We start from the raw sequence: 22,630 nt of genomic DNA on the forward strand, positions 1-22,630 counted from the left end.
CGCGTTGCTAGTGATGTAGAGATTGGCCCAGCGTTGGATTTGTATATCCAATGACTTGTTTCTAAGATATTGATTCCATTTATGAGGCCGTCCCCGAGGATGAATCTCGTCGTCATTCCGGTCAGACTGAAGCCTATCAATCATCTTGAGTTCATGTAAGCAAGTTGATATCAGACATACTAATGATTAGGACTGTATCTCCACAGAACTCGCGCCATTCTTCATCTAAGGGCAAGCACAGTAGCGCAGCAGAAAAAGTTCGGTTTCATGGCCCTTTCTACCCCGAACTTGGCCACTCCTTCTACATAGTAGATCGCAGACGGTGCGATGATCAGTGGAGACAAGTCTTTCTGGGAGGGATGCTGGTGAACGGGCTGGTGTCTCGAGACTGAGTTCTCAAGGCTAAACCAGGTGGCACCGATATATGGGAAGTGTGGGGACGATGGCGACGGCGACGCCGGGTGGTGGCAACTGCTTCGAGTCAGTCGAGTGAGATTGCGGTAGTCGTCACGTCCAGACTTTTTTTCACAGGTCGTCTTGTTCTGCTACGCGCCAATGGTCGTTCAGTGGATGGGATGGGATGGGATGGGATGAGGCAGTGCCAGATCCCTTGAATTCTTCGCCAGATCCCCCTGGAGTCTTCCGGGAAAAGTACAGACATCTTGGGCTCAGCCATGTCTCTAGATCCGCTCTTCCAAATCCATCATGGAGATCTGCAGGTAATCAAGATGAGGTCGTGTTAACTAACTGATCCTAATCACAGCCTTTTTCAGAAAACGAAAAAAGCACGAGTGCTAGATAAGAACTATTACTCGCCACTAAGCATGGATCGCCAGTGCACACTATCCCACCAACGTACGTGCCTACCGAGAATCTCGAAAACACCGACGTCCTCGTCGCATTCCCCAACTGTGTATCTGGCTCTTCTGATTCACGGTCGGCTGTCCTATCGACGAGAGCATCATAAACATCGTGCTTCATCTCGCCGTCGAGGTTGCTCAAACGTACTCCGGGACGGCAAGGGTGTACTGTACTGAAACCGTCAAGCAGGACATCTAATCTTATCCCTCTTCCCCTAGGATGACTTGGCCACTGTCCTCAAGGCCTCGCGTGCATAATGGGATGCTATCATAGGCCACCACATCTCCCCACTGACCCAGGCGGACCTCGTAAGGCCCGTCATCCCTCAAAAGCGCCCGGCCGTGGTTGGGAGAGCCAAGATCGTGGCCCGTGGCAACCCAGAGGTTGTTTTCTGGACGACCATCTCGGCACCAGCCTTTCACGTTGATGCCGCCGATATGAACACGCAGAGTCCCACCTCTGTCTAGGCTTGTAACTCTCTTACCGCGAGATGTCGGCGCATGAACCTAGCACGCTGTGACGGTCCGGTGTCCAATCCAAACCCGGGATATTTCGCGCCAATACACAACCTATATGGCTTTATCGATACTCCCGGCTGCACACTGTCGATGACATTAGAGATCAGCAAATTCTTCTGGATGCGACTCCATGATACCATACCCAACGTTGCAAATTTGAAGGCGCCCGTGTGAGATCGCCCATGGACAGGCCAGGGTTCGCAGCTCTTAGTGAGGGTTTCTTGTTTCTGTGGAAGAGTCGTCTTCGTATGGCATCATCATCTAGTCATGCAGCGACCTTTCACGGCCTGCAGGAGCATCTCAAGCGGGCACATAAAGGACGACCAATAGCGTGTATTAGTAGCGCTTCATTTATATACAAAATGGTGTAGTTGCCAGAATCCCGAAATACTAAAGGAAGGATGAACACACAGTCCTAACCGGGGATGTGAGCTGCAGACATACCATCGTGTGTGCTGCATTAACGCCTTTACTGGGCACCGATGCAGAACACCTAGGGTCTTCACCATCAGCCGAACACTGCTTCGTCGAGCTTCCTTTTGGAGGGTCCTCCGTTTGCCAATATTCGATACCTGTACCAGGAATCAGTAAGCCGCTGACGAGGCAGACAAGAACATGCCGTGATGGTGGTAGCCAAGGAAAGTCGGAACCATCGTCGGAACACTGAAGAGACGTCAGAAGGGCGACTAACCATGAAGACGAAAGAAAATACCCATCGTTGCTGTGAACGACTAGATGGTGTTTAGATATAGTGTGCGTGTCAAATACTCAACATACCTCTGAATGCGTTCGTGTCAAACTCGCAGTTGAAGTAGTCAGCAAATTCCTTGTTCTAAAGAGATATCAGGGTATCATCTGGCGGAACGAAGAGCATGACCTACTCCCGTCCTGGGCGCGCCATAGGAATACGTCCGCGTCGTCACTGAGGGAAAGTTTCTTCGAAGGCAGATGGCAGCTAGCGTCGCCAGCGATCCTCCGAGGGAGTGGCCAGTCGTGACGATATTCTTCAGATCCGGATATAGAAACAGCTGTTCCTTGATCACTGAGATGACTTGCACCGCGATAGAGTTCCACCTGAAGGAACGTAAGACGATGCTCTGAGAAGTCCAAGTTGAACGCACCCAACGAGAAACCCACTATGCACCCGTACACCGCCTACCGACTTTGGATGGGAATCCTTGTCGCAAACTCAAAGGCAACTCACTTGAAGCCTCGACGCCAGGTGTAATCAGAGGCACGAGAACAATTGCCGAGTCAACCAGGATATCAATGATGGACGCACTGTCATTCCAGTAAATCTTCAGTACGTCACAACAGAGAGCCTTAGAATCGACCTTCCACGAAGAGCGAGCACCAGCTCCTTCCTGTCGCCGTCGCGAGCGATGAAGCCTTGGATATCTGAAACAGAGTTGGATATCTAGAATATCATTAGGACAATCAGGCGGTACTTAGGAGGATTCCTCGAACCTCCGATACGAGGTTGCGGCCATTCGGTCTGGGACAAAATGGCGTGTACGCCGACGATGCGTATTTGAAGTAAAATATGAGATCTCGAAGGATATCTGGGCCATCCGACGCGTCAATACAGGAATAAAGGATGATACAGGCGGCAGATACCAGGAGAAATGCCATGGAGGTCCTTGATAGACATGGTACGGAGCAAAGGAAGTCGTTCATCGTGGTCAGGTGAAGAGAGCTGAAGGCAGAAATGGATGTAAAAGTTGACGCAATGAGATGTCCTTTTTGAGATTTAATCCTGTTCCAAGCTATTTTTGCTGGGATTCAGGACGTTTCGAGTTTCTATGCGGGTGAACATCCAATTTCGTTCAGCTTACATCCCTCCTACGCCTCCTTGGTTCTTTGTCAGTTCAAAATCTCGATTTCTGAATTCATTCTTCAACTGCAGCAGCATATTACTCCGTTGCGAAAGACATAGACAATAAGTACCGGTTTATTTTAGGCACTATTCAGTATCTGTATTCAAATTCTCTGCAGATGTTTCCACTGACCAGTTTCCCATCCAATATCCATCAAGCTCTTGGTATGATAACCCTCCCAAGTCATTCCGATCCAGGCCTTCTTCCTTTAGTGCATGAAGACCTAGTCTTCTTAGCTGACTGATGACTTTATCATCAACAGAATCTGTGCGCAAGTGAGATTGCCTTGTAACATTCAATTCTATCGTCCGCCTTTTATCAAAGCGTTGGCGGATAGCCGATGATCGTTTTCTTGTATTTTCTTCCCCGGCCGCCATCGGTCCCGATACTGAGCGTCAGCCTATTCATTGCGGGAAGGATTTCAGCCCGAGTAGGTACCAAATGTCACCGTCCAATTTCGAGTCAGTTTTCTGTTTCGAAGAACCGTTGTTTGACGTAGCCTCTGCTAGATAGTCCAGGCCATGACTGGGTGCCCTACAAAATACTCTCCTCGTTTTGTATATGCTGGTGGTATTTTCCGCCACACGCCAATAGATGACGACTAGGTAAAGTTGGGTAAGACTAGTCTCTTTCTGGTTCCGACCTGATGCTGATTTTGTAGATAAAACCTATAGTCTCCAAACTCCGTAAGGATATGGTCGATGGGTTGTCCACGAGTACGGTGTTCGCCCTTGCTTTTTTATAAACAAATAAACCCTGTTCCGCCGCTATAGTCGCTTCTCAGTTGATCTCTCCTTTTATCCCTCTGGACGCTGGAAAACTACCCGAAATGCCTCTGAATTCTCAATAGTGGGATCGTTTCCGGCTCCGGTTCGTGCTAAGGTCCCTCAACTTGATATTCTTTGTTCTAGTGCCTTCACTATCCCCGGCGCAAAGTAGTTCAACCTGTATCCGTGTTTATAGAACTGGAAGTCTATTCTTTTACTCCATATTCCGTGACTCTTGCACCTCCAAAATAGCTCATTGGGCCCACCACTTTTTCAGAGACCACTAGTGACCTCCGACTTGTTATCAGGTTGTCATAGTCCAACGTTGTTCGTTGGTTCCAACCATCAGGCACATTATCTTCTGTCCTGGAGATTTCTGGCTCACATTCAGCTTAGATCCTTTGCCCTGGGCCACGGCGAAGACTTTCCTGGACAGTGACAATGATAACTCTCCTTGATACGGGAGCCAGAGTCGAGCTGACGAAGGGCGGAATATGTGCATGAATTGTGATTAAAATCCTTCACTCCAATCCTCACAACTCATTGCGTATATTCATTGTTCCTATATACTCTAAAATATGCTAACTTTCAATCGGCACAGAAAGATGCAGACTAACAGATGAGATATTAAGGAATTGGGTTGATGGCGAAGTTGGTTGTCGCCTGCGTCTCACACACAGAAGGTCCTCAGTTCAAGCCTGGGTCAACTTATATGCAGCAACGCACTGCCGAGGTTTTTGCCCCAAAGCACCCTTATTAACTAGGCACACGAGTGACCACTGACGACATACTGAGTGTACACAGGTCCTAGCAAGCTGAAAGGTCGATAATCCTGGTGTGTGAAAAGCTGGGGAATATGAGACGCTTGTTATCAATGTACGACACAGGTCGCGAGTCCGATATACACCACAGAGCAACGTCAATGATGGTCGGCTCAACGTCAGTTCCGCTCGCCGGCCCCAACCGCTTGCTCAAGGATGGACATTTCGAAAACTTGAATCAGATTTAAGAACAATCAATTTCATGAAATACGTCTGTATGATTACATCCAAAGGAAGCTAAGCCAAGAATGAGTAATTACGGATTTACCAATGAAAGGCCACCATCGACGCGCAGAATGACTCCGTTCGTATAATCAGAGACGGCCAGGAGCATCGCCGTCATACCCATCTCAGCTTCGCTACAATGCTATTAGAATAAAAACACACAATATCCTGAAAATAGACCCACCTCCCATGCCTCCTCGCAGGTACCGCCGCCACCAACCCAGGCATGGCCGTCGTCTTGAGCTTCTCCAAAAATTCAGGAGGTGTCAACTCCGACGCAAATGACCCAGGCGAGATCGCATTCACACGAATGGGAATATCCCTAGTAGCGAAACTCGTCCCAAGGACTAAAGTGAGATGGTTCAAGGCGGCTTTCATTGGCCCGCACGCAAGCTTCAATCAGAGTAAAGTACAACTTCAGGCTTTGGAGAACAAAGACATGCCGACAGTCCTCTTGATGATGACTGGATGTTGGCTGCTGCGCTGCTGATGTTGATGACACTCGATGTTCCCTGTAAGCGAGAGTGCGCTCCTTGGATGAGCAGAGGTTGGAAGGCCCGGACGGCGAAGAAGGGCGTGATGGTGTTGAGCGCGAACATGTCTGCCCAGTTTTGTACCGTTTCGGGCTCGAAGGGGTCATTGGCTGACATCTTCTTCGTTAAAAAATCGGGGTCGTGACGAGAGGCGGCGAACCCGGCACTAGGGGAAAAAAAGAGAATCGGCGTCGGAAGGGAGGGAACGGAGAGCTTTAGACGACAAACTTGTTCACTAGAATATCGAGTTTTCCGTCAAAATCTCCGACATGCTTAGCGGCAGCCTTTACGCTTTCTTCGTCTGTCGCGTCCATTTGGAGCCTGTGTGCATATAAGGTGCATAGAACAGCATAAAAACAGTTACTTACGGGACCAAGGACCCTGATACGCCTGTCACAGACGCGGCAGCTTTCTCTAGAACGTCCAGCCTTCGGCCAGTGAGATATATTTTGGCTCCATTTGCAGCAAACGCTTTCGCAATACTGAGTCCTCTTTCATGTCGCGCGCACGTCAGTAGTAGGTAAAGACCAAGGATGAAGGCACTTACATCCCCGTTCCGCCTCCAGTAACCAGGCCTACACGTCCAGAGAGAGACATCGTCTTAGCTATGCTGAGATCTGCCATCTTCTGAGAATGGCAGAAAAGTCCCCAACGTGCTGGCTTTTATTCCTGTGGTTGTTGACTGAATGACACACTTTGGAGACTGTACTCCGCTCGACCCGATGTATGTAATTTGTCAAGAAGGCGCTTGGTCAGTTCGATAATATTCGGCTTTGTCTCAGTGGGTCCCTATATTTACTAAGGATGAGATGAGATCAGCCAGTGTTTCAGTCGTAACACGTAATCTGCTCGGCTTACAAAACGCGGTCTGCGCGAGGGCTATAGCATAGTGCTTCTCTCCTTCGGAATCTGTCGATGGTTAGTACTAGCGTCAGACGATATGTCATCAATAATGGCTTTGTCGACAAAGCATCGCTGATCGACGAGAAGTTCTGCTCCGGCAACCGCGTCGGCGAAGCTGAGTTATGGAAAAGATTCAAAAAACAATATCGCGGTAGGTATTTCTTTATAGCACAGTTCTGGTCCAAAACCATCCATTAAAACGTAGACAACCCGCAACGGTTCTTATTCAGTCTGGGGGGAACATCCAGAAATGTGGTGCACTAGGGATTAGGTTACTAATACCTGTAAATGTTCTCAGTAATGGCATCTCTCAGATGAACCAGCACGTTATTACCACAAGATAGATTCCACATTCTCCTGTGACACTCCTTTATTTCAATATGAGCATTGCTCCTCCTTCAATGTTACCCCTTCGTCAGATACGCCAGATTCTTGCGGCAACAGCATTAGCTCATGATTCAACAGAAGATACGGTGCCTACATACCAGCTAAGCGGGTTGCTCCAGAAAAGGGTCGTATGGGCCACCTTTTTAGTAGAGCCCATACGCTTTAGATCCAAGAACGCATAAGCTTATCTTCAGCAAAAAGCATGAAGACGGCGTTCTTCAAAAGTTACGTCGCCATACGAGATGAAATCGGCCACAAAGGTAGGATTTTGATGCGTACATGTGTATCCCGTGCTAATTCGAATGTCATCTCTGCTATGGGACACCGTGTCAATCACTGCCTGATAAAACAAAAGTGAGAGACAAGAATTGACCATGACTTGCATGCTTCGCAACGGTATAAATGGTCATTCCTGGAATCGGTGAGGCAGATACGAGAGTGTCATTAACGGTCGTTCCTCGAGTGGGCGCGTAATCCTGTATTAAGGGTTGGAAGTGATTCTCCAGCATCGTCTCGATTTCCTCACGCATGCAGAAAACGCCGTGGACATCGATTGCGCATATGTCGTCGTAGTCCTCGATAGTTTGGTTAACATAGCATAATCCAGCTAGCCGGATGCCTTCAGAAGGGAACAAGACGGAATAGCGGTGATGGTGGTCTTCATCAGTGGCTGTGGCGAATCGCCATTCGGGATCGCTTCCGAAACGCTGACAAAGAAAATATCGTCCTACATTTGGCAAGCCCTCAATTGCCTTCTTCATCTACTTTCTTTTCTACATCGGACAGCACTAGGCCATGGGGCTCTACCCCGAACTCTAAAATAAATTTGACGGTGTGCGTCCTCTTCTGATCCATGACATTGTCGCTACATTCTGACATACCCTATCCAATCCCAGTTTTCCACTTGTCTTAACTTAGTCGGTATCGAGTTCTGAGCCTTCAGTGGCTTTAACGTCATCTATATGGCACCATCTGGCGCACTTTTAAGTTGAAGGAGAAACCTTCATTTTGTTGTGAATTAACGGATGTTGGCACAGATTCCTGGAATTTTTTGTTGCGACCTAGGCTAGTTCTCTGTCTGCACCGGCTCTGCGTATTCGATATCATCTTTAAGGTCTATTGCATATCTGTGTTTGATCTGTGTTTCGGTGCATAATGAGCCTCTCGCCTCTGTTGCTTGGATCTGCCCATGCCTATGTCTCGAAAAACTATGCCCTGGGGGTGCCACATAGAACTCGAAGCGCTACCATGGTACCTTGACGTTTTGACTCTTTGCTTCTAGGTGATTCAAAAAAAGCGAAAGCCGACGCATATATCTAGGTACGTCAATATCTCCTATTCTTCTAAAGGATTCGAATTCGAGACTTCTCCCAGAATGTACCCATTCCGGTTTACCATCACTCCGACAAAGTCCACCCACCAAGGAGACGGCAGCGGGGGACTCTCAGTCACCAAACAAATGCGCAGGATCCTCAACCAACCCGGCTACCTATCCATCAAAATGGGTGGTCAAACTCTCCGAGTCCTTTATAATGACAGATCCACCTCCTTTGATCCTCAAAAGCTCACCTATTTCGGACTATGCTGCTACCTGGGAGATTACGACAAAGTCGTCAAAGTGAGCTTGACACATTCGCCAAGTATCCTCAGTTACTGAACTGTCAATTCAGGAAGTCGAAACTGGCGATGCCCCCGACCTCGAAGGTTCAGAGACACCATACAAGTTTGGGTATCTCACCGTCGTCATATCCGGGGCGCAACGCCTCCAAACACCCAATTCCCAGCATATCGACGTCCTCAAATATCTCATATCTCGCGGCGCGGCTGTAGACCTTCCAGATATCACTGGATACACCGCCCTATCCCACGGAACCATGAACCACATGGCGAAACTCGACATGGCTCGGGTCCTTCTCGAATCTGGGTCAGATCCCAATCAGCGTGACCGCTACGGCGAAGTCCCTCTACTCGGATGCTTCCAGACCAACGGAATCGGCGCTATCGACCTCCTCATGGAATTCGGCGCCGACATAGACATCGCAGACGCAGACGGAGTCAAGCCACGTGAGTTTCAGCTCAAGTGTGGCCCAGAGGTGACAGCTGCGGTGCAGCGATGGCTCAGGAAGCGTTCAGGGGACGAGAAACCGATGGACAGCAAGGCATGCGAATTTTGCAAGAAACCAGGAGGAGACGGTGTCCAACTCAGGCTGTGCTCAAAGTGTCAGACTACAAGGTATTGTTCGACAGCGTGTCAGCGTGCGTTTCATTTCACCTTCTGTAGCATATTATATCTCCCTGACATCTCACTCAGGTTCGCACTGGCCTACCCACAAGCCCCTCTGTCAACCATTCTCCACACAGAACACCGTCACCCTCATTCCATACTACCCCGAATCCCAAAACGGGTTCTGCCAACCAATGGCCAAGTTTAATCGGGACATTTGGTCTATCCCCGCACCCGAAACACCTCAGTCTCATCACCGCTTCGCACATACGCCCAAGAATCTCCCGGCTAAATCACTCAAGAGCATCATTATCAAAGTGCAGGTACCTTTTGACGCATTTTCGAGCAAGCCGCTAGCGAACGTAAAGCTTGACGGGGATCTCCTGGTGTACACGAAGAAGAGAGATTTCGTATGCACGATAAGACGAGGTGATGCGCCGGAGGAGTATGATCACATATCCCAAGTGGTCAGGATTAAGGGCGTGGGAGGGGCAAAAGCGTATTTTGCTGCGGAGCTTAGGAGCAAAACGGCGTTGATCGTGAAAGTATCAGAGGTTCTCGCAGAGCAGCCTTTTTAATTTTTCTCTCTTGATCGTAGGTTTAAATCATTATTCCTGGGTCGTGCACTCAAGTCAGTTTTATTTTGACAGGTATCAGAATGCAAGACCGAGTAAATATTTTAAGAAACCGACCGCCATATTTCTACATAGGTACTAGGGATCCTCTTCAACGGAAATAAGAAAGTATCAATATGTTGGTCCTATGAAGGATATTGATAATAACAGGTATACTTTAATTTTTACTTGTAGACTCTTCAATCATCATGATTCATGTCCTCGTGTGCTCACTCATAGTTCGCGCTCCAACCACCACTTAATCCAGAAATAGTCCTCGCTGAGATAAAACACACCTATCCAAACCTTCTTCAAGGCTAGCTGATCGATGACTTTGGCGTCGGAGAAAAATATACCCAGGTGAGATAGCCTTGCGACACTCAAAGCTGCCGCTTGCTCCTCGTTGAACCGTTGGCATACGACATCGAGTCTCAATCACTTCAACCCGGGATTGAAGGTTCCGGGTATGGTCAACTGGTCTCCTTCCCGATGGGGTACGATTGGCACCTTGGAATAATACATGCAGTGAGTTAATATCTTGTTGCTCCCGACGCCCTTATGTTCCACGGAGCATTCGTCGTTAGCAGCACTTTGTGATTTATGATATGGGAGATAGGGAATACCGGTTTATTGTGGGCACTACTCAATCATTAAAGTCGTGAGCTGCTAAGTTTGAATTCCCACTGCATATACATGTTTACGCACTGAACCAGACTCCTGTCCAATACTGATCAACCTTTCGGTATGGTGACCCTTTCTCCCAATCCAACCCTTCGTTCTCAAGTGCATCAAGCCCATCGCTTTTTAGCCAGTTGATGACTCTGTTACTAACACAATTTATACACAGGTGAGACAGCCTTGTGACATTCAATTCTGCCGCTCGCTCTTCATCAAAGCGTTGGCGAACGACGTCAATGACCATTTTCCCGTAAGGTCTTTTCCAGACGGCATCGATATTGATGGTGAACGTCAGCCTCTTCATTGCGGAAAGGATTTCAGGCTGAGTAAACTGATCCAGTGGGGATGCTGAATGACCTTTCCTATAGTACACAACCAGACAACTGACATTTTTTGTGAAGGCCCTAAGATGATGGAACTTCTGAACCACCTCCGGGAAAATGGCCAAATGTTCGATGGAGCAAGCGGATCGCGTCAGAAATTCTTGAAGCGAATGAATGTCAACGTCATCCCCATCTAAAATGGAGTCCGGACAATAGCCGAATCTTCTCAGTGACGGGGCGGTAAGAGCGTCCAGTATCCTCACATCATTGACTGTTAGGGACTGAAGTTGTTCCATTCGAACGGGTAACAAATTACTAGAGTCCAGAGGTCCATCCCAATCGTCGAAAAACAAGATACTAATTTCGACGAGCGTTTGTACCTGGGTGATGTACCGGATGTCTGCCAAATGATGCAATGTTCCACTAAAATGCGTGAGAATGCTTAGGCTAGCATTCAAAGGCATCTGGGAAATCTCCAGCGATTCAACGTTGACACGTCGAAGAGATGGTGCAGAGGACAATGCATCTGTGCTGAAGTCCGCAGTGTCTGCGGTAGAAACATACAACTCCTCCAACAAAGGAATATTTCCTGATACAGAAGCAAGTTTCTCTAGGTCTTTCGATCGAGCGCACATGTCCACCATTTTCCACAACGCGGATTTTTGAAGGACCATATCAAAGATACGTCTATCAATAACGTGGCCTTCAGTCCTTATTGCTATCCATAATGGAAACTGTGCAGAGCGACGGAAATGGTGGGAGAGTATGTCCACTGAGTGGTGCGTGTACGGCGGTTGCAAAATGACAACCGACCATAAGACAGGCAAGGTTGATACAATGTCTCGCCAGCATCCACAGACTTGGCCCAGAGGCCACACGCCCGTGGTGACATCGAGGCTGTTCTTGGGACGATGAACGGCCCAGGAGAATATCTCCAGAAGAACGTCACTTGGAAGACGACGGATAGGCGACAGCAGTGCTTTTCGCCTGGACAGCGAATGCTCCAACTGGTCTTTTTTGCGCATCAGCATGATCATTTGTCTCTCCAAACTGGAGATTTCGAGTTCAAGGGTAGAGATATCTTCTTCGATCCGCGCCGTGTCAGCATCTAACAAGGGCCTCTTCTTACGAAGAAGCAACGTTATTAAGTGTTCATGTTCAAACTCGTTTGCTGGTGTATAAAGAGACTTCGATGCTAACATGCCGAAAGGGTAAACAAGCTGAAGAATGGCCATGGGTCCGGTTAATCTGATTGAAAGCTATTGGTCAGCCTACTCACTGTTTCGGCACAGCAGCTATGCGTGATGGTGAAGAAATGGAGACTCGCAAGAAGGGGAGGACACTGGTGAAAATGGCGCTATTCTGCTGGGTGGAGGTACAGTGCCATGTAATACGAGACGAGATGGTCAGATTAAAGGGCAATTGCCGTGCGGCCCGGGTCAGCTGCGCTCCTCCTGGTTCCAACTTTGCGAAGTTGTATAGGCCCATCAAATGTCGCCTTGTAATTGTCCTTGAAGCTTCTCAGCGCTGAAGCATAAATCATGGAGGGGTTGCGACCACAAGACCAGCCATGGCTGTTATGAACTTGAAGAACGTTGAAAAGCTCCCACTGAGGGAGCAGGGTCAGATCTGCACTTCACTGAAGAGACTCAGGATACCGCGAAACTCTAGACATTCAAAGTTGGAATTTGGAAGGGGAAGGCTTTGCCTAAGTCAAAGGCACGTGGAAAGACGGGACTGAAAATCAATATGTAGAGGCGTCGCTCCCCCCAAAGAATTTTTGGAGAATGATCACACAGACGACTTAAGTCCGGGCCAATCGAGTAAATAACTTCAACAGTCAATTTATGAAAGATAAGAAGCTTCGGGTGCAAACCTCAATCCTGCTAATAAGTACCTTCCCCATATGTAGGCGGAATCGATAGGCTTTTGATTTTTCTCGGCGAGTTTTTTAATTCCTCGTTGTGTTGTAGAAACAAACTTCGGGAGTTTCATAGCTCTCACAGCTAATGGCACAAGCACACTTGGGGCAAGACAGCCTTGATCGTGAATGGTCCTATTTACACAGGCATCAAGGTACAAGGCGAGCAAGCGGCAATTTTCGCTAATCAAACCATAAACGTACCTACTTCCAGTACTTTTCGTATAAGGGCGGCGCTCTGGAAAACGCAACTTTCGAACCAGACTGAGCAATGCTCAGACCCCTCTAGTCAGCTACTTATTGCCCTGGGAGTCATCGACAATCATATACAACTTCTCGACTTTGAACGACTACCTTCCTAAAGGCTGTAGTGAGAAAATAGAACGTCACTTACTATACGACATACTGCTGATCGCCCTTTTCGCCAACGTAAGGTCGGAGGCTCGTAGCATAAAGGTCAATATTAATAGTGATACTCATACAACCCATGCATCGGTCGATGACCTTCGGAACATTATGAAGCTAGAAGCCCAAGTGGCATCTCGCCGAATCACTATTTCTACACCGCTTGCGATGTAAACAGCTTGATCATTCAACCTGTAGTCTATCGTCAGAAATCCTTATCCGAGGTGTTGCTAAGACCCGGAATAATCATTACTCGTCTATGTCACCGGATCATACACTTAAATTAGTCTTATCTACAAAGGCATCAGTACTAGATTCGTTTTACAACGTCCGACATCTCACGTACATGTCCCACCATCGCCGTATCTGATCCTGCTCTATACAGTATGGCCAAGCGTCTCTTCCTCAAAAGTCAAGAATCGACGATGCAACATGTCCAAGCTAGAAAAGGATGTCTCGCCACACAGGTCCTTAATGATACTAGAAATATCATCCAGAAGCTATTCCCAGGCAAAGGTCAGTGTCACAAGTCATCACAAAGGCTGGAACTTACAGTTACGACAGAGGACAGCGAGATAACAGCTATAATGACAGCTGCATTCAAGACTAACACGTCACCGCAACGAATCAAACTACTCACCCGTGGAATGCGCCGGGAGATGAGGGTCCTGTGCATGGTGATTAGTGTATATCAGTGCCGTAAACCATAAAGACTCGCCATGAGAACCTGTAGCGTCAGCTCTTCGATACCAATCCTGGTGCTATCCACCTTTTCCGGCTCATGGTCTGTAGAGTCCTCAACGTCGGAATCGGAAGAATCGGAGTCGCCATCCTTTACCTCCTCTTGTATCTGGGCGTGTCTACGCCGAACAACCCTCGCACGACGCTCGTGATAGATGATCCGATCCTTCAGGTTGAAGAATGCAGGAGGTAAAGGACGAGCACCAGAAAGGCAGCTGGAGATGACAGAGATCTGTGTGAAAACATCGGAAAGCTGCATATTTTGAGTTAGCCCCATTGAAAGAAATAACTGCCGGTGAAAGAACGTACGAAGCTAGGATTCATAAATGGGGTCTACAGCGAAGATTAATATCGAATGAAAACAGTGTACGACATAGAACTCTACGAACGTGATGTACGAGGATTCCACACCATCGTTCGTCCATTCTTGACATGGCTGCCACGAGAAGGTTCAAAGTCGAAAGAAGCCGTGTTCTATATGGTTCAAGCACATTAAATCCTTAAGCTCAGGTCAGAAAGGATGGAAGGATCATACAATTTCATATGCAATAATGTGTACTGCTCGTACGGCCACTGGCCCGAAACGTGGGGTTCCCATTTCGCAGCAGTCAATGTCGGCTGCAGCTCTTGTAGCCGGGTCTGCAGCGCATAAGCCCCGTGAGCACAGGTACCGAAAGTGAGGAACGTACAGCGATCGCAAGCATCCTAGGTGTGAACATCCGGATGCGCTGCTCCTTCGTTGAGACATTATCGGATCGATTCGTATGGTCCTTCTCCGCGTCGCTATTAAGCCGAGTCTTGCGCTCTTCCGCTAGGAATGCCTCAACTTCCGAGGCGAATATGTTACCCAGTTCATCTGTAATGGCAGCCAAAGACCGACGGACGAAAAGACGAGAAGATGTCAACCTAGGTACTATCATCACGATAAACTGGTCATTGACGGAAGCTATATCAGACATATGCACATAAACCAAGGCAAGGATAGATCACGTACCCCAGCAGTAAACCCTATGATGATAAGCAGGCTAAGATCAAAAAGGTAAGTAACAACAACCGCGCATGGCATAACAGACTCACGCTCGCTTCCATGCGATATCGATACCTTTTCCAGTGTTGGCCAGCATGACCTGATGGGCGTCGACCCAACTGTATCCGACAACTAGGGAAAACACAGGTTAACACGATGCTCGCACTAAACTCAGCCATCTTGGCTCACCAAATACAGTGGTTACTCCGATCATACTCCAGAAAGGTTTGTCACTGGGCCGACATGTGATACTCTTCAACACGAAAGGCGCAGTCAATGCTGTCTATAATTCGAAGTCAGAATTTTGTTAGTGTACCCAATAAAACAAAAACGAGCAACAGACCGTGATTATAACGATACCATAAGGGTTACCATTCCCTCGGGCAGCACCAATATACCACGCCACAAGACCATCTATTTCTTGCATCAACAGATAACTAATCCAGAACCGATATGAGCTTACTGAGCAAACCAATGCCAGTTCCGATTAACCGAACACCGTAGCTATATATCTAGATGAAGCAATCAGAATAGTTCGAACCTCGTTCATAAAACATGGAACATACCTGATCTCCCGCAAATACAGCTAGACCAATCTGGCCATATATTAGTGAACAAAAACAAGAACAAGGTAAAGTAAATCCACCTGAGCCATAATCACCGCCCAAATCCCCCGATATTGATACACGAACCACACGCTTGAGGAACAAACATACGGAATCCAGAGCGCTATTGACACAAGGCCATATCTCATCGCGTAGACACCCTCGGGTGACCAGAGGAACCTGACAGCCGAGGTTAACTTGAGAGAGAACTTCCCAAGAGCGGATTTGGGCGGAAGTGCGTCAGGATCGCGGGCTTTACACATGCAATCACCATCGGTATCAATCAGCTCAGTAAGGAAAAATCAACTGACGATGACGGACAACCCCTGCCTCCATTTCATCTTTCTCGCTTTCAGCCTTGAGCGTATCCTGAGACTCGGCTAGACTCTCCTCGAATTTGAACGGATCCGTAGGCGCCCCCATCGCGAAGGGCGAAACGTTTTTATTTGTTCCGCCGGTCCCTTTTGCTCTGCCTCCCAGGCTTCCGTATCCAATGGGCATCCATAACCTAGGCTCTGGCCGCTTCTCATCAAGATAGACAATCAGGGTCAGGAGCTTGATGAGGGAATCCGCAAAAGCCTCCAAGGTATCACAGAACACGAAACATATGAACAGCGACCTTTACAAGTAACAAACACCCCAATCAGTATTGATGCGTATGTACAGGGCATCCAGGCACGTCTGGTAACCACGCACCTCACAGAGAAACCCGAGGTACCCGCATCTTCTTTAACTGAGGCAAGTAGTCGACCGGTGACTGGATCGAAAAATCGTTCAAATGGCCTGATGAGTTGAACCCGCTCGACGTTACGAAAGTGGTCCAATGATTTCTTGATAACATTCAACTGCTCAACTAGACCCTGCTGCCTTTGCTGCATCTTCTCGGGAGACGGCTTACTGAACAACCATGACCACCTTGTATTATTGCAGTCTTTAAACCACGTCGTGATGATCTTAACAGTTTCCGAACAGTCATTGTTAAGGGTCTTGGACGCATTAGACAGTAATGGAACCAAAGTCTCCAGGTCAAGGCCATGCTTTACTTCGCGAGCCCGTATATCGCGCAATAGCAAGATTGACCGGTTTATAATCGCCTTGTTAGACTTCGGATCTTCATCATGACCAGCTTTGGCATGCGCGACAAGCAAGTTATCTACCGCCGTCTGAAACGCTAATAACCCACTGCGATGGAGCAAAATATCATTTCCTGTCACACATCAACATAAATCGCTCACGCTGTCCGGTTCGTTAACGTCTTCAATTCCTTGTTTACTTGCTTCAGATCTGCAGCGCCTAGTCTTCCCATCGAGCTCTCGAGGTCAATGAAGCTAATTTGACCTTGAAGGCCTTGAAATCCTACGACTAATGACGTGCGATACGTTTTCCCTCGCCGAATCAGTCTTTCAAATGCCTCGTGGTCCGAGGCACTCGTCTGTAGGGTTTCAGCTTGAAGATCGATGATGTCAAGGACGGGCTATAGACGCGTTTAAGCAAGGGCTCAAGACTAATACACCGGCAAACTAACTTTAAGCACGCCGCCACCAAGTAAGCTCCTGGATACCAATATTTAATCAACATTTAGTGTTAATGGATGGCACTCACAGCCAAACATGATTCAGAGATTCTGGAAAGATGCAGATGAGGCATGCGAGGGCGGTCGCGAGATAAAAGCCAGTAGGAATCAGGAACAGCTTGGCAAGTGTATACTGAGATATCGGGAAGACTACATGCGCTTGAATGAATCTGACGTGCAGAATGGTTGCAATTATCAACTAACCAGGGCCATAAAGACACATGAGGTCCAGAACGATGCTGCCAAATATACTGAAAAGGGCAAGCTTTGGTCTGTACGCAACCACAGTCGAGAAAAAGAAGGTCCCAATGAAGAAGAAAGCACCAAACACGGCCGAAGACCTGCACAATAAAGTTGAATAGAAGGGGTAAATAAGGGCGAGATCGCTTACCGAGGATCAAGAAACTGGCCGTGGAATATGGCGCTTTCGTATTGAAGCGCCGTGGGGGTACCGCTGTATGCCCAATATGAGCCTAAACTCAGGCAAAATGACTGCGAAGAACCAACGAAGACTGAAGAGCATGAACCTGCCGCGCCAATCGAGCTTGGTCACGAACCGAAAGAGCAGATGCCATGGCGGCGCAGCCCCACGCCCAACCGAAAAGCATACCTGGCCACTGTTAGGCAGATCCACGCGCAAGGAAAAGGCTATAAACCTATTATGAGCGTAGTCGATACAAACAGAAACATCGATAGCGCGAAAGACGGCGGTAGCAAAACTGCCAGGATCCTAGGAAACAAATTGCCGAATATCAAGACAACGCCGCGCAAGATGAACGCGAAACGCACGATGCAAAGAACGCCGCCTGTCCCTCTGCTTTCGAAGTCTTGGTAGCACAGAGGTAGATCAACGAAATGGCGAGCGAAATGCAGCATCGAATCCAAGTCTTGATGGTTCTTCTAGACTTGAAGGTCGCCTTCAGCCACGTAACAGCCTTTGCCGTGAAAGCCTTCTGCGCGTCCATGGCGACAGAGAGAGGGAATGGTGGTAGAAGAAGAAAGAAGGAAAATTGTTTCACCCGATGGTACGAACTTGTTGAGGTTCAGAAGTCGCGTGGCGGTGCTGATGTCATGGGTCCTACCAAATTTGCGGGGGATGCCGCCCGCGAAAGTTGTCGACAAAGGGCTCAATTCTCAATTTCCATTCCTTTCGCTTAATGTCACCATCCTCATCGGCACCATTCCTCGTTTCTCGCCAACACAATATGTATACAATCGACTACTGCGCAATTTTACATCAAGAACGTTGCTGTGGAAGCGCTGGAAGCAGGGGTCGCTACTAAGGACTCCGAATTCTCATTGGGGGAAAACGAGTGTTATGCCCCAACATATGTCTTTGAGGGTCTCCATACTGCTGTTATGCCGGCATCGTCCACAGGGTTGACATATACTGGAAACGAACCTTGTGTACATGGCCTGTTGATCTGCCGTGCAAACACCTCGTTTCGTCGCTTGTTGCACATATCGGTCGCATCACAGCACGGAATTCGTTTAGTTATCAATGCTTGCGCCATTCGTGCTACCATGGCCAATAAATCAGAAGGCTAGATCATGCAGTGGTGGAGTTAAGTTGTATTCTTTTAGACCAAGTATGACTCTTGCTCTTACCATCCAATTCATCTTGAAGCAGAGTCGTAACTTATACAGATTAGTTGGACGTCCAAAAGTCGTAATCGCTTCCATGCATGGGTCCTTCAAGTTCAGCAACTCCGAGCCGCAGAGCACCGAGTATATAGACCCAAGTTTGAAGTTGGGAGAAGTCATCCATTTAAAGTTGGGACGTCTGCTGTTGCTAAAGCTTTCATCCGTTGGCGCCGAGTTAAAGAAGGTGTCTTGATGGACAGCGCGGTAGGATTTGTAAATTCGAATTATGCGCTTTTGAGCCGATATACGATAAGAATGACTCAACTGACAGAACATTCTAATCCGAGTTCTCACCTCTCGGGACAACTGGTCGTAAGAGCTTGTGTAAGGGTTGAGGAAAGGAAATCGATATAACGAGTGACAGCCATAGAGTCGGCGTCGGGCCTGTTAATCGGAGCATCCTAGCGCATGCTCGCATCGTTAATTACCAGATGACTATTATCCGTTCGGCATTAGAGGATTCTATTTCAGATGATCAAGCTCTTGTAAGCAATCCGTGAATGCAACGTATCACCACCAAGCTTTCATCTTCCGATGCGCGTTTCAGAGACATATGGGTCTTAAGGGGAGGAGTAATGCGCCATGTAAAAGTACGAGTGACGTGGGACGCTTGAACTCCGGATCACCAAGAGCGAACAAAAAATATAATTGCCCATTGGAGTTATCAAGAGACGATATGAGTCGAGTTGACGAGAGATATTACGAGCGAACAGTAGGTGCCACCAGACAACGTCTACAGAGACCATCGATATCGTCATTTTCAAAGTCAGGGTGGATTGACAGGAATCCAGTCAAGGCACAGCAGATCGACATACGAAGATTGTGCATGGAATGACCACGGAAGAGCGGAAAGATGAGGCTAAAAAGGCCCACGGTAACAGCGCATTCACCGTCAGCGTCGAAATGGTCAGATCTACTTCAAGCTGCCCAGAAAAGCCCGCTGGTCACAGCACCATTATCAAAAACAGGCCATGCGGGCGGGGTACAACCAACATAAAATGAAGAACGCCAGAGCCGTGATATACCTACGAATGGACTTGATGGCAAACCTAACATATATATGAATTGATCATAAATAACAGCTGCCAAGACGCACACCCGAGTAGACACTCAATAGACGACCACAATGCCGTGAATGACCACATAGCCAGAATGACAATGTTGTGTGACCTATACAACCCGGTGACGACTCGGTAGAAAGCATTTGTCTCGTGAATTTTGATCTTCTCCTGAAGTATAACTTACTGATAACGAGGGGGTAGTGTATGGCATGGTATACCCCAATCAGCTGAGACCATGAGATGCTCATTGCAATGGAATCAAGACATGATTTTTTTCAGCATCAAACTTTGAAGTGGAGACATTTTAATGCACAATAAATAGGATAGAATTCAAGATAGAATTACAAATTTATAGGGCACAGCATAGCAAGAGCATTTACAAGCTAATGTAACCCTTGATTGTCTGAACGATGGACTGAAGAGCATCGTAAGAAGCACCGGATGAAATGTCTGGGTTACAACATTGTGGTTCTGCAGGCCTCAAAGACTTTGCTTCAGCTACACCCCTTACAGGCTGACCACCTTTGCTGGTCATGCTTTTCAAGGCATAGCAAGCCCTCCACTTCTTCCCAATTGCAGAAATAGCATACAATCGATCCAATTGCTGATTAGTTGGCCCAATCTCATCAAGATGCTGAATGACTTGGACAATCGCAGCATCCCGCCCTGAATCTACATGGAAGTCGGATGGGGGCTTGATCTCAACAAGCAGCAAGGGATGCTGGGGAAACTCGACAACAAAAGTAATTGTGAAGATGACCCACTGTGGACAGACATCAAACCCCTCAGTCGGAGAGAACCAATAATTCAGAATCTTGTCATAAAAAAAGGGTAAAACTTTGCTTCAATGGTCTCATTGTCATTGTTCAGCCCAGCAGCTTTGGTTAAAATATATTGTGGGTAGCCACCACCACAGAGATGAAGCAAGGGCATGATGCAGTAGTAGCATACTCGTCCTTCTGCGCTTACAGTCAACGTCTTCACAAAGATCTGCATTGCGGTGGATGGCAGTTCAATGTAACACTCTGGAATGACGACTGAATGCTGTGGTTTACATATTATGTAATATTTACCACGTGCCAGTTGCGACTCGCATAACCTGGTTGCTTGCATTCTGCCGTTGCCTGGCTTCTTGCCGGTCCACGAGCGCGAGATGGTGCTCTGAGAGCCTCTCACATGGCAAACGCCCATCCTTCCGGGCCTCAATTTGTTGGTTTTCGGTGCTGGTACCGGTGCTCTTAGCTTCCCGACTAGTCATAAGCATACAACAGTCAAAATTTAAATTGATACAGGAAAATCACATCAACCTCAAGATATCTACCGGCGTTCATTGTTTAAGGAAACGGGGAACTGCTTGTGCCTACGTATCTATGAGATAGTTTGGCCAGAATAGCAGCCATGTCATGGTCCATGCCCCCCCAAGACCGCCAACCTTGAGTCCAAAAACGCGACGGAACGCACCCTCGGCAAGAACTCAATCGTGCTGACTAGGAACAAACATCCAAGAGTCCCAAAATGGGGCGCGATGACCCATACCCCATACGCCGAGGTAATGAAATCAAGGCAGACAGGGTGAAGGAGCCGAAGACCATCCCCACATGCCCTGGACCCAACGGTACGCCACCAAAGGAGGCATAAGATAGGCTCTCATTGAGAGCCTAATGCCATCTTCGAGCCCAAAATTGGGACAGAGAAGTAGACAGCCACGGACCATCAAAGAGGGGCGGCCACTCGGTTGGATCTTGATGAAACACGACGACATCAATGAGAGTAGCGGCGTCGTGTTAGCTCTGCAGCGCGCAGTATATCACGACGACTACTGAAAGAAGCGTGATGTGCGTAGAGCGAACGGCGGGAAGGGGTCCGTCAAAAATCGTTCCCCCGTCGACCTACCAAACGTGTCAGGCGTCGATAGTGATTGGATGTGGTAGTCGATGAGGTCGAGAGTAATGGGGTGAATGAGCAGGGATATCGAGCTGACACTAGCGAAGACAAGTCTGGACGAGATAGACCCTCTCTCGGGCGGAATGTAGACATTCGCACCCCAGTTCCAGTTTATGCCACGTAGACTGATCAGGAGATGGGCGAGGGATGACTTGGACAGATCTAATATCCTGCTGGGTGCTTGGGAGAAGGCCCAGATAGTAGCGCGCATAGCGGACACGAAGCTAACCATCTGTATTAGTTATTCCAAAGGCGTATACAGTGAACTTACAAGTAGGAGCTGGTTTAGGTGCATGCGTTTCCTCCCCATTGGACCAGTCGAGCACTACGGCACAGGGATACATGGTGCAGTGTTGCCGGTAAAAAAAAAAAGGCCAGGCGTATCACGAAAGGGTAGGTGCCCGGAGAAAGACATTTTCGCAGCTAAGCGCATTTTCGACGCTAAACCGCATATCCCAAGGGCATTACCAGCTCATTCATAGGTGGCCCCTAGTAAAGAATTACGAAAGCGTACCGTAAAAGCGGGTGTGGCTGAACCTTGACACGAGCCGAACTGAAGATTTCGAAGAGAACTCGATGGGCTGTACATCAGAGCCCAGGCTTGGTGGAAGGAAAACGCGGTATTTCCCTCGCGCTCAACGTCCCATACATACAGATAACAGCAACGATGACGGACAGGACGAACTCCGAAATGTCGGCAAAGGTGGATGAAATCCAATTGGTTCAGATTTGGTCATTTTCGCACGCTGAGGGCGGCTTGCATGGCCGGAAACCCTCGTTCATGGGTTGGGTTGCATCTCGGCCTACGTGGATTTCGCGGAATTTTGCGCTAATAACAGATGTGGAGATCCGGTATCAGTGGCTTTCAAAGAAATACTATCCCGTTGTGGAAGCTCTCAACTTGGACAAGTCTGAGGGTCTACTATTAACCGCTATTTGTACTTGGAGTGTTAGTCCCATTGCCAGGTGCTGAAGAGG

General features: G+C 48.0%; 6 protein-coding genes and 1 non-coding gene across 7 annotated transcripts; 2 read left to right on the top strand and 5 right to left on the bottom strand.

Moving 5' to 3' along the window:
• Positions 1 to 1,326: 1,326 nt before the first annotated feature.
• Positions 1,327 to 3,081, bottom strand: BT62DRAFT_700013 (alpha/beta-hydrolase). Its single transcript, XM_043181932.1, has 12 exons — positions 2,997 to 3,081; positions 2,828 to 2,941; positions 2,714 to 2,777; positions 2,584 to 2,660; positions 2,501 to 2,534; positions 2,261 to 2,453; positions 2,157 to 2,211; positions 2,092 to 2,110; positions 1,999 to 2,042; positions 1,824 to 1,951; positions 1,522 to 1,769; positions 1,327 to 1,463 (listed from the first exon to the last, which is right to left on the bottom strand). The coding sequence occupies exons 1-11, from the start codon at positions 3,028 to 3,030 to the stop codon at positions 1,731 to 1,733; spliced, it is 801 nt and encodes a 266-aa protein (XP_043033033.1). The 5' UTR covers positions 3,031 to 3,081; the 3' UTR covers positions 1,327 to 1,463; positions 1,522 to 1,730.
• A 128-nt stretch (positions 3,082 to 3,209) lies between these two features.
• On the bottom strand, positions 3,210 to 3,871 carry BT62DRAFT_938884 (uncharacterized protein; the record flags this gene model as incomplete). The annotated part of the gene is made up of 2 exons (XM_043187618.1): positions 3,766 to 3,871; positions 3,210 to 3,686 (listed from the first exon to the last, which is right to left on the bottom strand). A coding segment is annotated over exon 2 (287 nt), but the record flags the coding sequence as incomplete, so codon positions are not given.
• A 789-nt stretch (positions 3,872 to 4,660) lies between these two features.
• Positions 4,661 to 4,734, top strand: BT62DRAFT_t205. Its single transcript has one exon. It is a non-coding gene; the product is annotated as a tRNA-Val (tRNA).
• Positions 4,735 to 5,081: 347 nt separating this feature from the next.
• BT62DRAFT_957935 (NAD(P)-binding protein) lies at positions 5,082 to 6,262 on the bottom strand. Its single transcript, XM_043188434.1, has 6 exons — positions 6,150 to 6,262; positions 5,971 to 6,093; positions 5,831 to 5,923; positions 5,503 to 5,768; positions 5,254 to 5,440; positions 5,082 to 5,203 (listed from the first exon to the last, which is right to left on the bottom strand). The coding sequence occupies exons 1-6, from the start codon at positions 6,224 to 6,226 to the stop codon at positions 5,101 to 5,103; spliced, it is 849 nt and encodes a 282-aa protein (XP_043033035.1). The 5' UTR covers positions 6,227 to 6,262; the 3' UTR covers positions 5,082 to 5,100.
• Positions 6,263 to 8,012: 1,750 nt separating this feature from the next.
• Positions 8,013 to 9,870, top strand: BT62DRAFT_700288 (uncharacterized protein). Its single transcript, XM_043181933.1, has 5 exons — positions 8,013 to 8,212; positions 8,267 to 8,510; positions 8,563 to 9,148; positions 9,204 to 9,710; positions 9,767 to 9,870. The coding sequence occupies exons 2-4, from the start codon at positions 8,268 to 8,270 to the stop codon at positions 9,692 to 9,694; spliced, it is 1,320 nt and encodes a 439-aa protein (XP_043033036.1). The 5' UTR covers positions 8,013 to 8,212; position 8,267; the 3' UTR covers positions 9,695 to 9,710; positions 9,767 to 9,870.
• A 649-nt stretch (positions 9,871 to 10,519) lies between these two features.
• BT62DRAFT_700299 (uncharacterized protein) lies at positions 10,520 to 12,143 on the bottom strand. The gene is made up of 4 exons (XM_043181934.1): positions 12,011 to 12,143; positions 10,995 to 11,951; positions 10,797 to 10,924; positions 10,520 to 10,739 (listed from the first exon to the last, which is right to left on the bottom strand). Exons 2-3 carry the CDS (start codon positions 11,931 to 11,933, stop codon positions 10,883 to 10,885), a joined length of 981 nt encoding a protein of 326 aa, XP_043033037.1. The 5' UTR covers positions 11,934 to 11,951; positions 12,011 to 12,143; the 3' UTR covers positions 10,520 to 10,739; positions 10,797 to 10,882.
• Positions 12,144 to 13,434: 1,291 nt separating this feature from the next.
• On the bottom strand, positions 13,435 to 17,968 carry BT62DRAFT_913251 (uncharacterized protein; the record flags this gene model as incomplete). The annotated part of the gene is made up of 24 exons (XM_043183883.1): positions 13,435 to 13,557; positions 13,611 to 13,663; positions 13,772 to 14,051; positions 14,108 to 14,131; positions 14,188 to 14,272; positions 14,334 to 14,437; positions 14,488 to 14,727; positions 14,793 to 14,823; positions 14,876 to 14,957; positions 15,015 to 15,104; positions 15,165 to 15,239; positions 15,289 to 15,337; positions 15,392 to 15,421; positions 15,472 to 15,683; positions 15,748 to 16,049; positions 16,127 to 16,612; positions 16,666 to 16,904; positions 16,956 to 16,983; positions 17,033 to 17,153; positions 17,208 to 17,344; positions 17,395 to 17,476; positions 17,497 to 17,613; positions 17,660 to 17,733; positions 17,793 to 17,968. The coding sequence occupies 24 exons, from the start codon at positions 17,966 to 17,968 to the stop codon at positions 13,435 to 13,437; spliced, it is 3,240 nt and encodes a 1,079-aa protein (XP_043033038.1).
• Between the last annotated feature and the right edge of the window lie 4,662 nt (positions 17,969 to 22,630).

This window comes from Guyanagaster necrorhizus (assembly GCF_019112545.1).
Source record: "Guyanagaster necrorhizus MCA 3950 unplaced genomic scaffold BT62scaffold_69, whole genome shotgun sequence".
In the NCBI taxonomy this organism is placed as follows: Eukaryota; Fungi; Basidiomycota; class Agaricomycetes; order Agaricales; family Physalacriaceae; genus Guyanagaster; species Guyanagaster necrorhizus.

Excerpts from the sequence above, each read along its gene's own strand:
- BT62DRAFT_700013 (XM_043181932.1), bottom strand. The coding sequence starts at position 3,030 with ATGTCTATCAAGGACCTCCATGGCATTTCTCCTG. Across the intron at positions 2,661-2,713 it reads GTGCTCGCTCTTCGTGGAAG|TGCGTCCATCATTGATATCC; the intron begins GTCGATTCTAAG and ends CTGGAATGACAG. Across the intron at positions 2,535-2,583 it reads ACCTGGCGTCGAGGCTTCAA|GCGGTGTACGGGTGCATAGT; the intron begins GTGAGTTGCCTT and ends CAAAGTCGGTAG.
- BT62DRAFT_957935 (XM_043188434.1), bottom strand. The coding sequence starts at position 6,226 with ATGGCAGATCTCAGCATAGCTAAGACGATGTCTCTCTCTGGACGTGTA. Across the intron at positions 6,094-6,149 it reads ACTGGAGGCGGAACGGGGAT|AGGACTCAGTATTGCGAAAG; the intron begins GTAAGTGCCTTC and ends GCGACATGAAAG. Across the intron at positions 5,924-5,970 it reads GTATCAGGGTCCTTGGTCCC|GCTCCAAATGGACGCGACAG; the intron begins GTAAGTAACTGT and ends ATATGCACACAG.
- BT62DRAFT_700288 (XM_043181933.1), top strand. The coding sequence starts at position 8,268 with ATGTACCCATTCCGGTTTACCATCACTCCGACAAAGTCCACCCACCAA. Across the intron at positions 8,511-8,562 it reads ATTACGACAAAGTCGTCAAA|GAAGTCGAAACTGGCGATGC; the intron begins GTGAGCTTGACA and ends CTGTCAATTCAG. Across the intron at positions 9,149-9,203 it reads TTGTTCGACAGCGTGTCAGC|GTTCGCACTGGCCTACCCAC; the intron begins GTGCGTTTCATT and ends CATCTCACTCAG.
- BT62DRAFT_700299 (XM_043181934.1), bottom strand. The coding sequence starts at position 11,933 with ATGTTAGCATCGAAGTCTCTTTATACACCAGCAAACGAGTTTGAACAT. Across the intron at positions 10,925-10,994 it reads AGTCCCTAACAGTCAATGAT|ATGGGGATGACGTTGACATT; the intron begins GTGAGGATACTG and ends ACTCCATTTTAG.